This window comes from Adiantum capillus-veneris, chromosome 21 (assembly GCF_014529385.1).
Source record: "Adiantum capillus-veneris isolate H3 chromosome 21, ASM1452938v2, whole genome shotgun sequence".
Classification (NCBI taxonomy): domain Eukaryota; kingdom Viridiplantae; phylum Streptophyta; class Polypodiopsida; order Polypodiales; family Pteridaceae; genus Adiantum; species Adiantum capillus-veneris.
This window is the reverse complement of record NC_140951.1, coordinates 35,324,237-35,343,987: the sequence shown is the minus strand read 5'-3', so window position 1 is coordinate 35,343,987 and position 19,751 is coordinate 35,324,237. Positions and strand designations below refer to the sequence as shown.

At 39.8% G+C, this 19,751-nt stretch overlaps 2 protein-coding genes across 3 annotated transcripts; both read right to left on the bottom strand.

Annotated features, from left to right (window-relative positions):
• Positions 1–11,373: 11,373 nt before the first annotated feature.
• LOC147430773 (uncharacterized) lies at positions 11,374–12,804 on the bottom strand. Its single transcript, XM_086493584.1, has 3 exons — positions 12,691–12,804; positions 11,761–11,849; positions 11,374–11,654 (listed from the first exon to the last, which is right to left on the bottom strand). The coding sequence occupies exons 1-3, from the start codon at positions 12,802–12,804 to the stop codon at positions 11,420–11,422; spliced, it is 438 nt and encodes a 145-aa protein (XP_086349710.1). The 3' UTR covers positions 11,374–11,419.
• On the bottom strand, positions 12,372–19,226 carry LOC147430772 (Nucleic acid-binding, OB-fold-like protein). 2 transcript variants are annotated; one of them, XM_086493333.1, is made up of 4 exons: positions 18,982–19,223; positions 14,115–14,190; positions 13,144–13,270; positions 12,372–13,033 (listed from the first exon to the last, which is right to left on the bottom strand). In XM_086493333.1, exons 1-4 carry the CDS (start codon positions 19,096–19,098, stop codon positions 12,829–12,831), a joined length of 525 nt encoding a protein of 174 aa, XP_086349459.1. In that variant the 5' UTR covers positions 19,099–19,223; the 3' UTR covers positions 12,372–12,828. The 2 variants fall into 2 exon arrangements, with proteins under 2 accessions (XP_086349459.1, XP_086349460.1); XM_086493334.1 differs by having other exon boundaries at positions 12,880–13,033; positions 13,212–13,270; positions 18,982–19,226.
• Positions 19,227–19,751: the final 525 nt, after the last annotated feature.

The following is a 19,751-nucleotide window of genomic DNA, read 5'->3' as shown; positions in this document are numbered from 1 at the left end:
ACTTGCTTGCACCTCAAAAAACTCGTCATCATCAACATTTTCCAGAGGTCCCGTGTGACCCTGTTTTGTCTGCCTCGTCATCACATTGTTTCATGTGAGCACACATTAAGCTCTTATTTTTTGGAATTAATTGGCCATATCTTTAATTTAAAGTTTATCCCCCTCAAGCCAAAGTTCCCACAACAAATACTCTTTCGCCGAGCTTTCTTAAGTTTTTTCATTGTAATGAACTACAAGAGGCACTTCTCACGAAAACACAACAAAGCCAAAACATTTAAGGCTACAAACATTCAAAGCATTTTTTAAGGCATTCAAGGATGAGCGACAAGAAGCATTTCAAAGCACATAAAGCATTCAATTTGAGCTTCATATTCAAAGGCCTAATTCTTTCCAATGGCTTTAGATACTTTTGTTTACAGCTTGAGATATGTATGGAATGTATGCAAATATTTTAGCCATCAAAGCTCCCACACCACACCCTTGAGCACTCGCACACACTTTACACCACACCCTTGAGCACTTGCACACACTTTCATGTGGTTTCTAGACACTGCCTATGCAATGCATGTACGGTAAGACCTCCCATTGTTATGAACACACAGACAAGCACCACACTTAATATGTATGTGTACTTTGCACCATTAACCATGAGACTCTATCCTCAACAAGCCGGACCGATGAAGAAGAACGACATGACTACATGAAGATGCTGACATTGACACGCGACAAAGCTCATGACATGAAGACAAAGATCTATGGTGAAGGGGGAAACAACGACAACCCTTCTCCAATCAATGAAAAAATACCCATGAATGACGTATTACCCTAGGTTATTAAAGAATCTATCTTAAGTCTCACTTGTGAACCATAGTAATGTATCCCATAGAGAACTGCTATGATGAACCGTGGGGCATTGAACCATGATGATGAATCATGTTGAACCATCATGTTTAATCAGGGTAACCGAATCTTATAAACCTAGGAGTATCTTATGACATTACAAAATATTTGTATTTTGTCCCAAGCTTGGCTTAAGGGGGCGATTGTTAGGGTAAGCCCACACTTGTGGCACCACATGGGAAAATTCCCTTCTCTACTAGGATGGATGATGACAAGATGACATGGTCCAATAGGAAAATAATGCAGCCTCTCTAGCCAATGGATGTAAAGCACTAAGCCTATATAGAGGCGATTTTCTAATGAATCGTTGCACTTTGAGTTTACCATCATTGTATCTATATTCTTTTTATGCTCTTGCACTTGGAATAGCCTAACCCTAACCTCCACATCTCTAACCCTAACCCTAACACCATGGTTAAGCTAAGGTTTCACCCTCCATAACTTAACGTTAAACCATCGATGATTAGGGAGCACGCTTCCATCACTAACCCATCACTAACACCCGAGGATCTACTTCAAGTGTTCATTGTCCTTGTACCACTTAAACAAAGAGGTCAAGTGTACTTATTTGTATCCCAAGAATCTCCTAGCCCTTTGAACCTCATTTGTATTTTAATTACTATTTGAGAAAATCAAAATTATTTTTTTTATTATGTTGTTGGTTGCCTATATGTGTATAATTTTCATATAAATGGTATTGTCTATAGAAAATCTATTTCTTTCGATAAAGGGTGTAATGTAGAGAGCTTATGGACAAAACAGTCAAAAAAACTTTCGGATATAGAGTCACAATAATCAGGTTGACATTGTGTTATGTGATAATCAGGTTAACATATGGGTTTGAAGAGAGGTGATTTGTTGCTTTGTGATATAGGAAAAAGGAGGGGGGAGAGAGAGAGAGAGAGAGAGAGTGTGGAGGATATATATATATATATATATATATATATATATATATATATAGAGAGAGAGAGAGAGAGAGAGAGAGAGAAAGAGAGAGAGAGAGAGCATTTCGCTCTTTACGCTAAAATATTTAGTACATTGTTTGAGGCTCTCTCAAAATGAAATAATAACAAAAATATCCCCCCAAAAATCTCTCTTTGGTACTCTCTTAAGGAAGCATTTTCAAAAAAAAAACAGGTTTAAGGAAAGGCTTAAAAAGTTCTATGGGTACAAAAGAAAGTGTGTGGACTATCGAGAGCTTAATAGGACAACCATAAAGAGTAAATTTTCTATTTGTAGGATAGAGGATCTATTCAATAAGCTATAGGGGTCTACATACTTTAGTAGAATGGATAAAGATGTTCATCAAATAAGGATTGTGCCTAAAGATATATATAAGATGGAATTTCGTACAACATTTGGCCTATATAAATTCCTAGTACTCCCTTTTGGGCTTACCAATGCATCGGCCACCTTTAATCATATGCTGGAGAGGCTCTTTAGACCTTATCAAAGTTATACGGGAGTTTTCTTTCATGACATTATCATCTACATGGAGTCTATTTCGGAACACAAGCAACATCTTCAAATAATATTTCAAGTTTTGAGAGATAATAAGCTTTATAATAATCAAAAGAAAAGTTTTTTTTTCTTATAAGAGATTTAATATCTAGGTCATATTATCTTAAGCAGGGATCGAATGGACCTTAAAAAGTTGGGAGGTAATAAAAATGGCATATACCAATGAATCTACATGAATTGAGAAGCTTTATAGGAATGTGTGCATACTATAGATGCTTCATAGAAAAATTCTCATACATAGTAGGGCCATTACATGAATTAACTAAAACTAATGTTAAATATGTATGGCCAGCAAAAGAGAACGAATCTTTTGAAAATCTCAAAGAAAATTTAATCTCTCAATTAGTGATAATATTACCGAACCTCTCAAAACCTTTTGAAGTCCAATGTGATACTTGTGGACATTGCCTTGGGGCTATGTTGCTTCGACAAGGGCGTGCCATAGCATACAAAAGTAGAACATTAAATGACCAAGAACAAAATCTAGGCATATATGAAAAAGAGTTACTCGCTATTTTACATGCCTTAGAAGCATTATCTTTTGGGCAATCCATTTATCTTGTGCATAGATCACGAAAGTCTTTACTTTTTAATGCAAACTAAATTGAGTGATAAGCAAATGAGGTGGGCAAACATTCTTTCACATTTTTTGTTTCATATTGATCACATAGCTAGTAAGCACAACAAATTGGTCAATGCTCTTTCACAAACACCAACAATGAATGCTTTATCGATAGTTACTCACAATGATCTATCTTCTATGATAGATGAGTATGCTACAGATCCAAACTTCAAAGATATAATGTCAGCTATTGCATTAGGAAAGAAAGAGTAACCATACAATGTGCAAGATGGTTATCTTCTCTATGGCAATAGGTTATGTGTTACACATAGCTTACGTGAAAAAGCTATGTGAATCTCATGCTCCCCCTTATGCAAGACATAGAGGGATTCAAGCTACTCTTAAGGGACTAGAAATCTACTTTTGTTAGCCAACAATGAAGGCAGACATACCGGATTATGTTGCCAAATGCATTGGATGTCAAAAGACAAAGTATGATAGAGGGAAGCAACATGGCTTCCTTCAGCCATTGCCTACACCTGAATCCCTACATTTTTACTCCAATTAGTGGGGTTTTTATTTCTTCTCCCACTCCCCTTGAGTGCAACCCAATGCTAGTAACCAATGAGAATTCACAAGGGCGATTCACTTTTCCTAGTTTTTAGGTTGTAAATTTGACTCACTTTTGGTTTACTAAATGAAGGGTTTCCTTAAGGCCCACGACCAGCTTGTGTACAACTTACGGATAAACCAATAGAGCATCCCTCTCTCCTCTACTTTAGTGTGACAATGAGTTTACCATTTATATCTTTTTTTTTGCCACTCATAAATTTGAGTGGAAAAATTACATTAGCATAACAAAAGAGTTATTACAAGCTCCTCACAACCACTTTGCAAGAGCATCCAAATTCACCAAAAAAAAATACAAGGTAACACAGGGAAGTCACCAAGGACATCTAAAGATGTGCTCACCGAAATGCATGTACAATGCGCATCAAGCATGCACCATAGCCATATGTAAATCCATTTGCAAAAGACCATGAACCAAAGCATGAAATCGTTGCCAAAGTATCCTGTGAAAGAAGCTTGACTATGTGCTTTAAAAAAAATGCGTCTCTCAAGAGATCGCTTTGATTGTGTGTAAATACCTCCGTGATTCTTTACCCAAATCTACCAATAAACCTCAAACCTAAAGCTTTGCACAAGCTAAAATTGCATCTTCAACTTAGAATTTATGCACCTAACTTCGAGCACCTGTCGTGCTTTGAAAAGTGCATCAAACTCGTACAATGAGCAGAAACAAAAAATCTAAAAAAATTTGCAAAGAGTCACTTTGAGCTAAATATCAGCAAATCCGTGAGGAATTTGCAAAAAATTTCTTTTGCAAAGTTGTAGACCACATCAAATGGAGAGGCATGACTGCCAAAAATTTCAGATCTCCTTTCTACAAGAAGAAAAACAAAAACGAATTTGAAAAAAATGTTGTTGTGCACATAGTATTTAGGGCAACACCTTCACCTACACACTATCTTCCACACTCTCTTCTAAGCTTCTACAAGAGCATACATCACTCTTAGTTGGACTCACAAGATTCCATTGTATTCTCACAAAGCTTCCAAGCTTTCTTGATCTCTCCACCCCTAACAGCGAGCAAGCTATCATCTTCGAGCTCTTAACGCCACCGTGCTCTCCACCATCGCCAATCCCTAGCTCTGAAACCAATTGAAGAGTGCATAAATGTGGTGCGTGTTTTGGAGGGGAGGGGGGGGGGGAAGAGAGAGAGAGCATAGGATGTGGGTGGAGTAGCTCACCACAATGTGTGTGAGAGAGTAGCCTCTTATTTTTCTATCTAGTAAAGAATAAGGTGTGTACAAGTGATGGGTGGTCAGACGCCTCTGCCAAGTTTGATTGGGATAAGAGACACACTGCCTTACCCAAACACAAGAAATATACCAAATCCCTATGGGTATGCTCTCAAAAGAACTCGATGCTCTAAGTGCTAAAAAAAGCATCTATCAATGCATAACATCCTGTAGAGAAATTACCGCAAAAAAGCACTACCAAAAGTGCCTGTGAAAACTAAGTACCTGCACCCAGCAAACTATAATCCATGTGTCCAAAGTGGTTGAGAATCTAGCAAAAATCAAAATCTATGATCTCTCAATGAGAACCCTCAAGTGTATACATGAGTGCTAACAAACGCATATGGAAATATAAACCCCTCTCAACATGCATAAAGAGCACAATACACGTGTACATAGAAATAGTTGTCTTTGACAAGTAAAATCCACCTGTAAAGCCATCATTGAAATCTACGCCTTAATCGGGAGGGAGACCTCGGTCGAAACTACAAGGCTAACACCACTTGTGATTGGAATGGAGACCTCGGGCAGAACTCCAAGGCCAACACCACTTTGTGATGCCGATGCAAAAACTCCACCTTTGAGCAATGTGCTTGGAAAAATAGTCTTTTGGGAGACTCTATGAGAGAAAAAAGTGCAGTCCCACTCAAAACTACACCGTGGTAATGCTCAAATACACATTGGCACTCTCTCTTGATGTCAGAGAATGTGTATGTATGCCAAAACAAAAAAATAGAGGTGTCGATACAAAAAACATGTGCATGTGTGATGTCGATGTATAACGAACGTGTTTGTATGCCGAAACAAAAAATAGGGGTGTGGATACAAAAGACATGTGCAAGTGTGATGTCGATGTATGATGATTGTAGGAGGTAGATAGTCAATGGCAAGGACACTATGAATGTCGAAGGTCAACAAGATACAAACATGTCGATTGTCAAAATCCAAATCGATGTCGTAAGGCAAAAATTGTTTAAAGTCGAATCTGATGCCATAAACATCGGCTAAAAACAACCTTTTATTGTGCTACTCAAACAGAGATTTTGAGGGCAGAAACAACTTTGGAAGGAGGATAAAACACCAAGACACTTGCTGGGAATACTCTCGGCAGGCTGAGGAAGTTACAACAACAGTAGGAGCCAAAATTCAGCATGAAATTGCATGTGTGATACGGACAAGAATTTCATCTTTCTCTCTCTCTCTCTCTCTCTCTCTCTCTCTCTCTCTCTCTCTCTCTCTCTCTCTCTCTCTCTCTCTCTCTCTCTCTCTCTCTCTCAACTCTCCACGAGCTCTTTTCTTTGAGCTCTGATACCACGTGTAAGTGTTGTGCGGAGCATGTGCACGATGAGTGTGGGAAGGAGAAGACACACACATCATGTGGTGGAGTGCAGGATGAGAAGAAGGCTCATCCACTCCTTGGAAATTTGAAAGGGTGTCGAATCCAATCTAGAGGTGGATTAAGCAATTTGAGTTAATGAGATGAAATTCAAGTGGTGGTCACAATAAGATTTAGAAATTTTCTCATCTAGGAAAATAGAGTCTTTTTCAGTGTTTTTCATACAATGTACAACATCATGAGCTTTTGCTCGAGAGGCACCGTATACCTAGCTAGGTATACGGTGCCTCCCTCACATAAGCTCATGATGTTGAGTTAAGTCACAATGTGGGAATTATTGTGAGAATTTATCCAAAACTTCTTGTGGGTGAGTGAAAGGAAAAAAAGCACGCATTGGGCGAGGATCATGAAGACAAATACGAGCGAGGATCACAAGGACAAATGCGGGTGGCGAGAAGACATGGCATGCTAGTGCGGGCTGTGGTAGAGAGATTCTTTTTAAATACTTTGGAGAGCATTACAGGGGCAGCAAACACTACCACACGATTGGGCCACACCTGTGAAGATAGTGCACATCTCCTCTATGCCTGTGATCTAGCCCTATAGCTATGGTTTTACATCACCTAACAACTTGTTCTTTGGGTTGGCAAGCGAGAAATAGAGGGGTATATGTGAAGATTCCCCGAGAAAGAATTTGCTAACAAATTAGGTGACGTGCGATGGTTGCATTGAAAAACTAAGGAAACAAGGTATCAAATGGATGAATGTAAGGGAATCTCGGTGTTTAATAGTTGGGGAGTCAGTATAGCCACTCTCATCATGAATTTGTTTACCCCATTCAATGTCTTGCATGATACTAGATGCCTTCAAAATGTTATCTTAGCTGGTGTGAGGCCAAGGGCCGGGCACGGTCCAATGGTATCCAGTGTTGCGAGGGCTCTTCTATAAAAATAGAAGGGGACAATTGGGTGGGGGCACCAAACATCAATTTCTTTTGGGCCTTTGGAGACCAAGGGTGGTTTCCCCCATCAAGGTGTTGAAGGCAATCTCGGGAGTTGCTTCAACCCTCATGCAAAGTTTGGAGGGCGGATTTAGACACTCCAAATCTTCAAGCCCTCATAGTTTGGCAAGCAAATTGATGTTCGCCAATAGAAGTTGAATCTCAAAGCAATTTATTTTGGAAATCAATTGAGTTCGGCAACAAAAATTGTACTGCAAGGCTTTGGCATCAGAATTCGGCAAGGGCAATTGAGTTCCATAGCTTGCCCTCACCACATCAGCAATCACTCCAAAGGCTCGACATGGCTTCAAAACCCTCAAAATTCTATGTTGAAGCTTCAAAGTATCAAGGACCTCCAAGCTCACAAAATTGGAAGCATGCTATTTGTAACAACGATTCTCAAGCTTTTAAATGAAAATTATGATTTTGCAAGTTGTCTTTTTTATGATATAGTTTTTTCCATTAACATTCTCACTACTTCATGAATTCAGACATTAACATGCGTAATAGTTTTGTTTTTGAGCATCCATCGCCCGTGCCGTTAGGCCTACCATTGCCCCACGACAAGATACTCTTATGGAGAATACCCACATGGAAACTAGCATGGATGATCAGATAGAGCTACTTGACTTTCACGAATTTAGAGCACTGCAATCACACATGTCTATGTTAGAAGAAACTTTGCACATCTAAATGAGAATGTCACTAAATTGTTTGATCTAATAGTGCAATTCATGAATCAATAGGCCAAGGGCACTGCAAAGTGAGCCACCTATGAATTTTTCCAGCTCAAGGCTTGAAAATTCTACCCGTGGCTCACCAAAGCAAAGCTCCAATCCGGATCCGTTACAAAAATCTTACTGAGAAAGAGGTGGATGAGCTGTTGAAAAACATGAACCACCAGTCTTTCGAGGGGAGGAGAAAGAACGCAACAAAGATACGGTAAATATGTTTCTTAGTAAATGGGACGGTATTCACGAGCTTTTGTCGGACTTCTTGGTCAAGGCACCGCAAACTAGCTTGACACTAGAAGGCAAAGCCTATAAATAGTGAAAGTCACTAAAGGAGAAGGGCATTATACCCTGCACATGGGTTTCTTTCAAGAATTTGTTTAGAAAATAATTTCTTCCTCCTAATGAGAAGGATACAAACTAGATAGCACGGGATATGTGTTCTATGAATGAATATATAGAGATGATATTCTCAAACTGGAGGGTTTAGATGACTTCCAGGAGGTACAAGGGTTTATTCATGGATTAACTCATGAGCTTAGGAAGTATCTTAAATCCTAAGACAACAAAACTCTTGAGAGAGCTATAGGTGATCCCAATGATAAATCATTACATATGCCTGATAGTTTGCATGCACGTTCATCTCATATAGTAACAATCAAAAGCACATAAGAAAAGAAAAAATTTTGTAGCCTTATTTGATGCATCCAAGAAGTCCAAGGGACCTAGATGCCATCTTTCAACTAAGGAATTTGAAAAGGCAAAGAAAGAGATGTTATGTTTTACTTGCATGGGAAGTGGTCATGGCAAAAAATATTGTCTCAAGGAAAAATCCGTTGTTGAAGGTAAGGAAAAAGTAGTGCCCATGGTCCAATTTCTTTCCCTAGAATCCTCTTCTTGTTATTCCAATGTGGAGGTAACACATATAGAAGTGGTTCATGAGTGTTGTATCACTGCCTCAATGTGGCAATCGACGCTTGGACCACATGAGCTTGTGAGAATATATAGCTACACTCAAGGTCATAAAGGTGAGAATCTTGGTAGATGATGAAGCTTCTCATAATTTAACCTCTAAGATAGTGAAATTTTCCACCACTACAAGGTAACTATGATAAATGGCCATGATGCTGAACTGTGGGATACCCAAGTCAAAGGTGTACCTCTTGATGTCCAAGGGGATCATACAAGCTTAGATTTTCAGGTGATGAACATGGATAGACAAGAGGTGTTTATTTGGGAGTGGTTGCATGGATTAGGCTCATCATTACATCATAGAGCTAGGGACATAATAGTCTTATGTTTTAATCCAATGTTATGCATGTGCTATTGTTTGAAAAAAAGATGTACCTTCCTCACAAGTGGTCACCACTCAATTGTACAACAGAGCTTATGAAGCTCTCTTCCAATAATGAATTAGAGTAACTCCTTTTGTGTTACTCTTTGTGTCATTTGTTATTAAATATTGGTAATGAATTTATTATGTCTAAAACTTCCTCAATGCTGCATGCTATTCTTTCCTCTTCTAATTCTCTTACTACTTCTCAATCATCACAACAAGTAATGTTGTCAATAAATTGAAGGAACTCTTAACGAAATACATTGTTGTTTTTCCACAAGATTTACCACATGGGTTACCACCACCGATACATTTTGCGCAACAAGACATAGATGTGGTTATAGGTAGTAAGCGTGTTAGTAAACTGCCTTATAGATAAGACATTTTGAGGTTATTGAGGTGGAATATTAGCATGTTGACTACCTTAGTCTAGGGCTTAATTAACATAATTCTTCACCATGGGCTTCCCCCATTATGTTGGTGAAGAAAAAAGACGATAGTATGCATATGTACATAGGCTATCATGGTCTTAAGGCGGTTATTATTAAGAATAAGCATCCATTGCCCAGTGTCAATGAGTTGTTTTAATAAACTCGCACATGCATATATTTTTACAAAAATAGATTTGTGGTTAGGATACCATCAAGTAAAAATTGAACTTGTTGATATACCTAAAACTACTTCCCAAACAAGGTTTGAACATTATGAATTTTTTGTTATACCTTTTGGTTTAATCAATAATCCAGTTACTTTCATGACACTAATGGATAGTATTTTGAAACCATAATTGGGCAAGTTTGTCATTGTTTTCCTTGATGATAGTGCATTTGAGAAAGAGCACTTACAACATCTGAAGAGGTGTTTGATCTTCTTAAGCAACATGCTAAAGAGCCCAAGTGTGATTTTTTGAAGATCGAGATTCCCTATTGGGATATATAATTTTTGATGTTAGCCTTCATATGGATCAATCCAAAGTCAACACCAACCGTAAATATCCTCCTAAAATTTGAAAGAGCTACAAGTTTTATTGTTGATTTATTAAGAACTATGCAAAAAAATATGTTCCTATGATAAACCAAGTGAAAGCAAGGGGCAAAGCATTTCATTGGGAAGAGAATCAATAACATTTTGAAGCTCCTAAAGTTGCTCTAGCTACTACATCTATACCAACTATTGTGGATTGAATAAAACCTTTTGTGCTTGATACAGATGCCATCAATCAAGCTATTGGAGCAATTCTTCTTCAGAGAAAAAATCAATTCCTTTGAAAGAAAGAAAGTCGATTCTGCACAGTAGAAGTATTTTGCTTATAAAAGGGAGCTATATGCGATAGTGTACACTTCAAAAAGTGGAAACATATTTGTATGGTGAATACTGTTTGACCACAAAAGTATCAAATGGAATTCACACAACGTTTTGATTTGAAAGGTCAAAAGGCCAGGTGGGTTGAGATTCTTCAAGACTATGATACACAATTTTGATATCGTAAAGGACGATACAATGTGATAGCTGACACTTGTAGTCATATGCATGAGATCAACACTTTTCTATTCACAAAACTTAAAAGTGAGTTTTTGGAGTCTCTAAGGGAAAATGTGAGCATGATGTAGCATACTCCAAGGTGTCGAGTCATGTCAAAAAGAGGAATCCTTCTCACTCCAATGATGGTAGTGTGTCTATTTCCTCTATACCCCGTTCTCCTCGATCGAGTAATGGGAGAACTTCCAAGACCTAAGAAGAGTGTCCTTGTCTATCTAAGTACCCACAAACATTATCTATCCATTCTTTCTTGCTTACTAATGCATTATTGTATTTGTGCATGTCATCTGCTAAATATTCACATCCATAACATCTTCCCTTGTCTTAAAAGACATCAGGCAAGCCTAGAAGTTGCCACCGCAAAAATTGCGAACCGAGATGAGATTCAAGCTGAAACGCAATTATAAACATGACGAAGATGCAAAATAAAGAAGGTTACTACCAAATGACTGTCGAATACAATTATATGCAACATTTTTTTTTTTTAACAATTTTTCTCTTATTGTTGATGTTATAATCCTCCATCTTCATGTATAACTGCCATTTGGAATTCAAATTTCTTTTGATATACAACATGTACACGATAAACTTGAATAGAAGCTTCATTTCTTCATGTTAGCACAGTACATAATCTACTTTTGATATTGACGCATGTTCCCCAATATTTGTAAACAAATGTCGAAGTGGTTTTGAGGCATAGGCACAATAAAATGAGAGTGATGGGGTAGGGAATGGCCCTGGAGTGGCCTTTCCCCGTAATGTAACGTCGGGGGGAGGGGGGCCAGCAAGTGTCCTCTGACATGCAAGGACATTCGGTGGAGATTCCACATTCCGAGAGCTGAGGTGGCAGGTTGCGAGCATCTCGGGCTGCAGAAATTCCGCCAGCTGAGGTGTCAACAGTTGATCGTGCTTTCCTTGCGCTGACATGCCAGCTCCTCAATTGGATACATGGGAGTAGGTTCCGGGTGCTGACCTGGCAATCATCAGACGACTGCAGCTGATATTCCGGCCAGTAATGGCGAGTAGGTAGACGGCCATGATCTCCTGCTCGCGACCGCCGACCTTGACGGAGTAAGACACCAAATCACACCTTAAGCAAAGGCCAAGAATTCAAGTAGCACACATGATCTATGTAATGAATTCATTTTACATGCTTGGAGTTGGAAGCTTGGATGTAGCACAACCAAGGGAACTCAAAATTGAATCTCTAATTGCGCGTTTTAGGTGGTTCGAACCCAACATAACTAGCATCTTGATTACCATGCACTTCACTTGGCCAATCAAGAGGGACAATAGACGAGGGAGAGAGTTGAGAAGGACGATGAAAACAAGATAGTCATGGTTCAGAACATTTCTTGCTTTCATTATGTAAATCATGCTTTTGAAGTACTTTTCAGTCGTAGACACTCAAATAAGGGAAAAAAGAATTTTACCATCATTAGCCTGCCATGTGGCATAAATCAACAAGCTTTATCCAATGGTCCACGCTTGATCCCACGAGTTTCATGCTTTACTAAGGCCTTAGGTAGGGCAAAAATGAAGTTGTGGTAAGAACTTTCATAAGACCATTGAAAGTACAAGATGTGCACCCAAACATTTTGCATTAAGGCAAGGTACACAATGTTAGAAAAATACATGTATCAGAAGCTTGCGTAAGAGGAATATTTAGCATGGTTACAAAATTGTTGCCAAGGCCTGTATAACCGAACCATCCTCTACAACAGAATCTATGCAAGGCAAATCAAAAGCATCTTATGGAAATCAAGCTTGAAACTTTGTTGAAGGTGCTTTACCCATTCAATATACCAAGAGCAAAAATGGCGGCTAAGGGTACTCACTGCAATTTTGCACTGACCCCTTCAGGTGAATAATAATGGAGCCAAACAAATCTGCAGACGCTTACCTTTCCCGCCGTTGGAATTTCCCAACTGAGGCTCTGCCTACAAAATGAAGATAACCACTGGTTTTCTGTTGTGTTGGCAATCAAAGCAAAGCTTCTCTCTCCAATCTGCTCCATGACTTTGCAACTTGTTCATCACTGTCAATCCTCTTCATCACTTGAAGACTCCTCCAAGTCGAATTGCATTGCACGCCTGTTTTGGTTGGATTCCAAGGGCGGTAGATTATCGTTGTCAACATCACAACAACTCTCATCATTGTTTGAAGCTTTTTCCACGTTGTCCTTGCTGTTGTTACCTTCTCTTTGTGAGTGAGGCCTTGTTTTCGAATCTTCAAAGCAAGTCGGCCTGCAATTCATGTGCCATGATTAGCAAGAGTTTTCACGTGCGCACACAGTGGCAGTGCACAGAGAGAGAGAGAGAGAGAGAGAGAGAGAGAGAGAGAGAGAGAGAGAGACCAAGTAAGGCTCTTTTTCAATGATCGTATTTGCTCTTCAAAAAGGACTTGACATATTATTCCTGTCACCTTATTTCCAGACTCCAAAGCCCTCTCACGATCGCCCTCCTCCACCACTACGAAGCTACCTGCAAATATAGCAATCAAGTATCAATGACCAGCAATCGATGGAAGCATAAGACCAAGACCCCGTCAACATTACTTGGGATATGTACATATACATTAAAGCTAGATGTCCTGAGGGAAAATCCAGCTGCGAAAAGAATGGTTTCCTTATTCTTGGAAGGGTTCATAAGCAAATCTTGCATGCTACTTTGTATAGCATGGAACAGATAACTTTAGAACATTGCATATCAGATGCAATTGATCTAGGGGATAACTGCAAAACCTACAGTGAGGAAGAGGATAACAATGAGGCAAAAAGTACTAGGACAGTAGCTGCTTTACCAACACAAGTAGGGTAACCGTATCAGAAATTATTACTAAATTCCATAAATAGCTCACACAGGAATTTTTTTGCGTTCATTCAGATATACTTGTCGTACTCTACTTTGCTTGTCCATGAGTTTGCACCCAAGTTATACCCAAGACAATCAAGCAATTAACTCAAACATCTAGGATGCATGCAGCATTTATAACGAGAAAATTGGAACGCTTAAAGAACCACAAGGAAATGTTGAGGATAGGCTTAATTCTACAAAGAACACACACATATAGAAAATTACCACACAATGGATACAAAAGGCTGATAACATATAATAAAAGCATGTAACAAATTGGATCAATCATCCATGGACCCAAGCTCATTATGAAACATGGAATCACATGGCAAATAGACGTTCATAAAGGCTTCATTTCAATATATGAAAAGAAGGGCTTCCTGCAATAAAAACAAAAGGTGCAGCACTAGATTAAAGATATAAACCTTCTCTGCACCGGAAAATACAAAAACACGAAGCTACCATGGCATACCTTTTCTTATCCAAAGAATTTTGTTGAATTTTGCTGGAAGCAAACAAAGCGTTGTTGCATTCCCTTCATCTTCAACCTGTAAAGAGGAAAATAAACCAATTAGCAAAGAGATTAACCTATTTATTTGTAAGCACGAATTATTTCAACTTGCAAAGTTGTTTTTGCAACATGCTAAGGCCAAGATTCAGAAATTGGTACGAGGAAAGCAAGAACGAGATATCCCCTTAAGCAGCTGTCAGTGCCCTCGAAGATTAAAGGAAGCTCCTTAATAAGTGCCCTCAAAGATCTAAAGAACTATCTTACATAAATGACCAGACACAAGCCAGACAATCACATAGAACGAGACTAAGCAGCCAATGAGAAGCTTACTCCCTCGCCATCGAGCCCCCGAAGATTAGTGGCAACAACAAGCCTAGGCCCGCCGACCAGGAGTGGCATCCCACCCACATAAACAAAAGCATGGATGACCTCACCGTTTGTCTCTCAGAAACTGAGAACTTCATCAAGACAACGGTAGTATACACTCAATGCCAACCTCTCAGGTTTGCCTGTCTTACAGGTTGCACAAAATATAAGGCCCCCATAGCAGTTTGTTTGTGTAAGTTCAAAGTAAACCCTAGATGGTTTAATGGTGATGTGATAATACTTTTGGAACATTGCCAATTAGAATTTGGGTAACCTTGGAGTTCAGACACTCCTTCGACTTGCAGGTGCACTTGAGAGGACAAAAAATCTTGAGAGGTGATTATTCACGTGAACACGGTTTGAAAATAGGGGTGGTGCATAAAGTCAACTCTATTTGCACACACAAGCATTAGCCACATTCAACACGCTTTGAATGCAACAAGGATGCAATCCGAGCCGCCCATGCATGTGCACACTACTTGCAACACTACAAGCCATCATCCATTAATCAAATAATGTTTGTGCATTATCACTGTTTGTCTCCTCCATCTAGAGTTGTCTAGATCGACATCTGAGCTCTACATTGAGAGCACACGGGTGGACAACACCATCCTCTTGTACCTTTCTCCTTACCACCTAGATCCTACTCTCTCTATTCTTATCTCTTATATACACATTACATATACCATCCTTCCGATGCCTTGAATATTGCTTTCAAACTCGTAACTAGTCTTGTATTTACTTATTTTGCATCACATGCACACTCTTAACTCTCTGTGCCATGTGGACATAATATACCTACTTCGGAGCCAAAGTAAAGGGAAGCCTCCTCTTGTTGACATATTCTAGATTTTGAATACCATCCTGGACAATCTCCTTGTTTCTAAACGTGTAACCAATTCTTGCTTTACCTTTTTGATTTGATGACACATGCAAAGTAGGCTCTTTCTGCCATGTCAACATCTTGTACATGAGGAACAGTGTCACGATGGCAAGAGTTAGGGACCAAGAATGGTACCAAAAAGGCCAAAGCCTAGAGAGGGAGGCGAGATAAAGCACTCCTCTTGATAAACCTCCCAGCCAATATCATAAGCAATCTGTTTATGCCTTTGAAACACGAATGCAAAACCACCACCCAAGGATATGTAGAAAACCGGGAAAAGATGACAAGTTCCCAAAAAATTCAGCACATCAACGCCTCTTGCCAAGGGATACACCCCTGAAGCCTAAAACCAATAGGCCATATAAAGCTTGATAGGACACGTCTCATCATCGCCCAGAGAGAATAGGTACAAGGATTAATATTTGAGACCACACCTGACCATCTCTTGCCATACATCCTTCTGTACGAATCTTGCAATCACAATGCAAGATGAAATCACCAAGTCTTTGTTAGTGCAACAAGGCGCAAACTCTCTAATATCCTCTGACATATCAAGACTATGCAAAGTCAAGAGAAAACATCCACTGTAGATACTGTATGACCACGATCACTTCTGAAAATCACAACAAAGAAACTTCCAAAAAGCAGTCGCTACAAGTAAAAGAAGGTACCGGCTGAAAATAAACACCATACAACCTTCTTTGAGTAGTAGAAAATGAGTGTAAACATGACTGCCCAAGGCTGAAAAACACAGCCAAACAAGTCGCCTTTGGGTGGAGTTTGACAAACACAGACTCGGCTCCTCTTTGTGGGCTGAAAACACAGCCATAATGCCACCTCTCGTGATCCCAACAGTGCAAATGCAAGGGAGCTGCGTAAGGTAGAAAACACAACCACAAAGCTGTTCCTCTGCAGGGAAAACGCAGCAGCCACACTATTAAGGCTAAAATACATAGATACAAGGCCTCCATGTGGCTCATAGATGCAACCTCAGGTGTCACATGCACATGGCTCTCTATGCCACAAGGACATGCTACTACTGTGCCACCAAGCATAAGGCGTGGGAATCCCACCAAGGATCTCTGCACGAGTTTCGCAGCGAATTAGGGACCTCTGCACGAAGATATTGGTCCTCTCTTCTGGTGCAGCTCGGCATCTCCTCTTCACTTCGGATCAGGTCATGCCACATCATCCAATTGTTACACTTTCCTCGCAAAATCTTGGGTCCAATTAACTACCCATTGTATGAAGAGCATGGTCATTGCATTTTTTTCATTTCCCAACAATTAGAAACCCGAGAGTGAATTGGAGAACACTACGCATTCCAGACCTCTTAAAGGAGGACTTTAGCCCCTATTCAAAGGACACCAATCACCTACAATTATCCTTGCCAATATGTAACTAATTTTACTCAATTCCTTCCTTTTTCATTGTTGTGGATTCAAATTCTCGAGTCAATTGAACTCTTTGATAACTCCAATTTCTTATCAATCTATCACTTACCCCATCTATCCATAGATATGTATGTTCTTAACCTGTCTTATGGAGATGATCCCCTTGTGCTTGTCTTGTGAAAGAGCTAGACACTGCCTAATTCTCCCTTCCAGTGTTGCAAGATCTCTTCTCACTCCATTTTTACATGCACACATAGGAAAGGATACAATAGACAAGTTTTAACGCCTATGGCTCTCACACATGGCAAGTCAAAGATATAGGATACTTGCTATGGGGCATCATAGCATTATTAGGCTAACACCACTAGAGTGAAGGGGCTGGTTTGGGAGATCGAAATTCTTGAATGATGGCTTTTCCGCCTTGATAGACCACCCATTTCCTTCTTTACGAGCATCGTGCATCTTCTTGAATTCGCTTGCCTTAGCCTTGAGCTAATTTACAGTCAGTTCTTCAGCTATCCAAAGCTTTCTTCCTTTGAGAAGGCGGGATTGGCGTAATAGCTTCGTTTGCTCCTCTTTGTCCTTGAATGTGAGGATGCACTGCTTGGGTGGAGCACGTCTATGTGTGTCGTTTATCCAAGAAATGGTTTCGGGCTTGATGTGGATGGGTTGAAGAATGTCGTTGAGCTTGGTGATTGCGTCTTCAAGTGTGTCCTCATCCGTGCACCATGGTGTGTGGACTCTGGAGCCCCCCGATTCTAACTTTAAGACCTAGAGATTCTTGTTTTCTAAATTCTTGTAAGGCCGCGTGTATCGTGGTGTCGATCTTTGTATGTGTCACCTTGTGAACTTCCTTGAATTTCTCTGTGAGGGAGGCTTCTACAACGTTTGTTTTTGCAAGTAGAGCTTGGCTCTCTACTGTCTGTTTCAAGCCACTGAAGAACGGAGCCAACCGTTAGTCAAAAGGGGATATGCTCTCTCTCAACAACAGTATGTAGAAGAGTTCTTAAAGACCTTCACCTACTCCCACCTCAATTTTTCGTTGGGACTTCTCAACTGCTTCGTGCAAAAGCCCACAAAGTCACATTGGCAACAAGCGCTCTAGATCTTGCAGCTCTTCAGCAATCGAAGACATAGGAATCCGCTATACCATGGAGGTATCGACTACGAGGTTAATCTTCAAGGACACAAGGATCCGCATTGCAACGATGATCCAATATGGATACTCTGCATCCGACTACAGGTTACACCTTAACACTTGATATAAGAGCAATTTCAAGGATCATTAAGAAGCAACCCCCTATAACGTTATATTCCACAGTGGTGAAGTACCGTGCTGCTTACAGTTCCACAGGCAAGTCTTATTTGATTAAGCAATTATTTTTTAACATGGGGTTTTTATTGCAAACGGACATAAAATTACTTGAACAAGCATAATTGCAAGACATCCAGTGTTTCATGCCAATACGAGCCAATACGAAGCACATAGAGAAAAAGTATCATTTTGTTCAAGAAAAGATGTTGTATAGTACTATTCGGTTTGTGCACTCTGCATAAACTCAAAAAGCGTACAATAATGTGCCAGAACCTGACAAAATCCATATATTCCTCCCATCATCATGTTGTTCTTATACTTTGAAAATATTTCTTCTGTCAGAAACGGCACTTAAGCCAGCTAATGGCTCATCTCGTTCAAACTCATCTAGCTAACGAGAAAAACGACCACCGCATACTTGAACAGATTTGCAGATAAGCATGCATTGGAGCAGGGCAGTAGAAAAAACCATCCAAAACACTGCCATATAGACGGCAACGTGTGTGTGTGTGTATGGTCCTTGTGGCACCGCCGCAATCTCCGCATGTTTCACCAGCACGATGCAGATCCTTTCCCATCATTCAAGTTTTCGCTGAGGCAATCGTTACATTTTGCCTTTGACATTGGGGACATGTCCCTGGAAATCTTGCAGCTCTTCTATGTTTGCTTTTAGCGCTTTTGTATTGCAGAACACTTCAGTAGTGTTCTTCCCTTTGTATATGATCTTTTGGGTGGGTTTTCCTCGCATTGAGGTTTCCCACAGGTAAATTAATCAAAACAGATTTACAAAAAAAAGTGTGTGTGTGTGTGTGTGTGTGTGTGTGTGAGAGAGAGAGAGAGAGAGAGAGAGAGAGAGAGAGAGAGAGAGACCTCGATAATGTTCGACCCACGCAAGGAGATCACTCTTCTAATTGTTTGGCCAGGCTGAAGTTCGGAACCTCCATTGAGCGCTCCCTGTTTCAACTTCTTCCTGCCTCCTCCTCTCATGATTGCTGCAAAACTCAATTCGTATAGGCCTAGGCTACTTGTTCCCGACTGAATGAGTTCGCAAGGTGCAGGAAAACGAAAGTGTGAACTCAATCCAAGGCACACGCAAGAGGATGTCCCCTAAGCGGCAAACTAAAAAAGATCATAATTTAGCATGGAATGTGAGCAAATGGGCATTTTCCTAAATTTGTATGGGCCACTACTCCATAATAAATCTAGTAAAAATTGTATAAAAGTAATTATAATACATAGCCAAGTTGCAACCTGAGCGTGCATTACCAAAGCTACATTGCTCCGTCTACATGTGCAATCGTCTCACTCGCTCCATGTAATTATCTGTATGTTTTGATGCATACATAAAACTATGAATCTACATTAGATAGTTTTGTAGCATATACTCCGTATTATGGCTTACTTTTGTAAGTTCTAAATCTTGATTATTGGAAGTTGGAACGGCTAGAAAATGTGGACATTGTATTTGGAATGGCTATGTGAAATTTTGCCATTCCATGTGGATTGGCAATCCTCGAATATGAGTGTCCATTGAAATGTACCATGGTTTCTATTATATAGATGGTTGAGGAGGGTTTGCAAGTCAGGTTTAACTTTAATGGTCTCTATGTCATAGAGTATAAGAAGAATGGAAGGTTAGT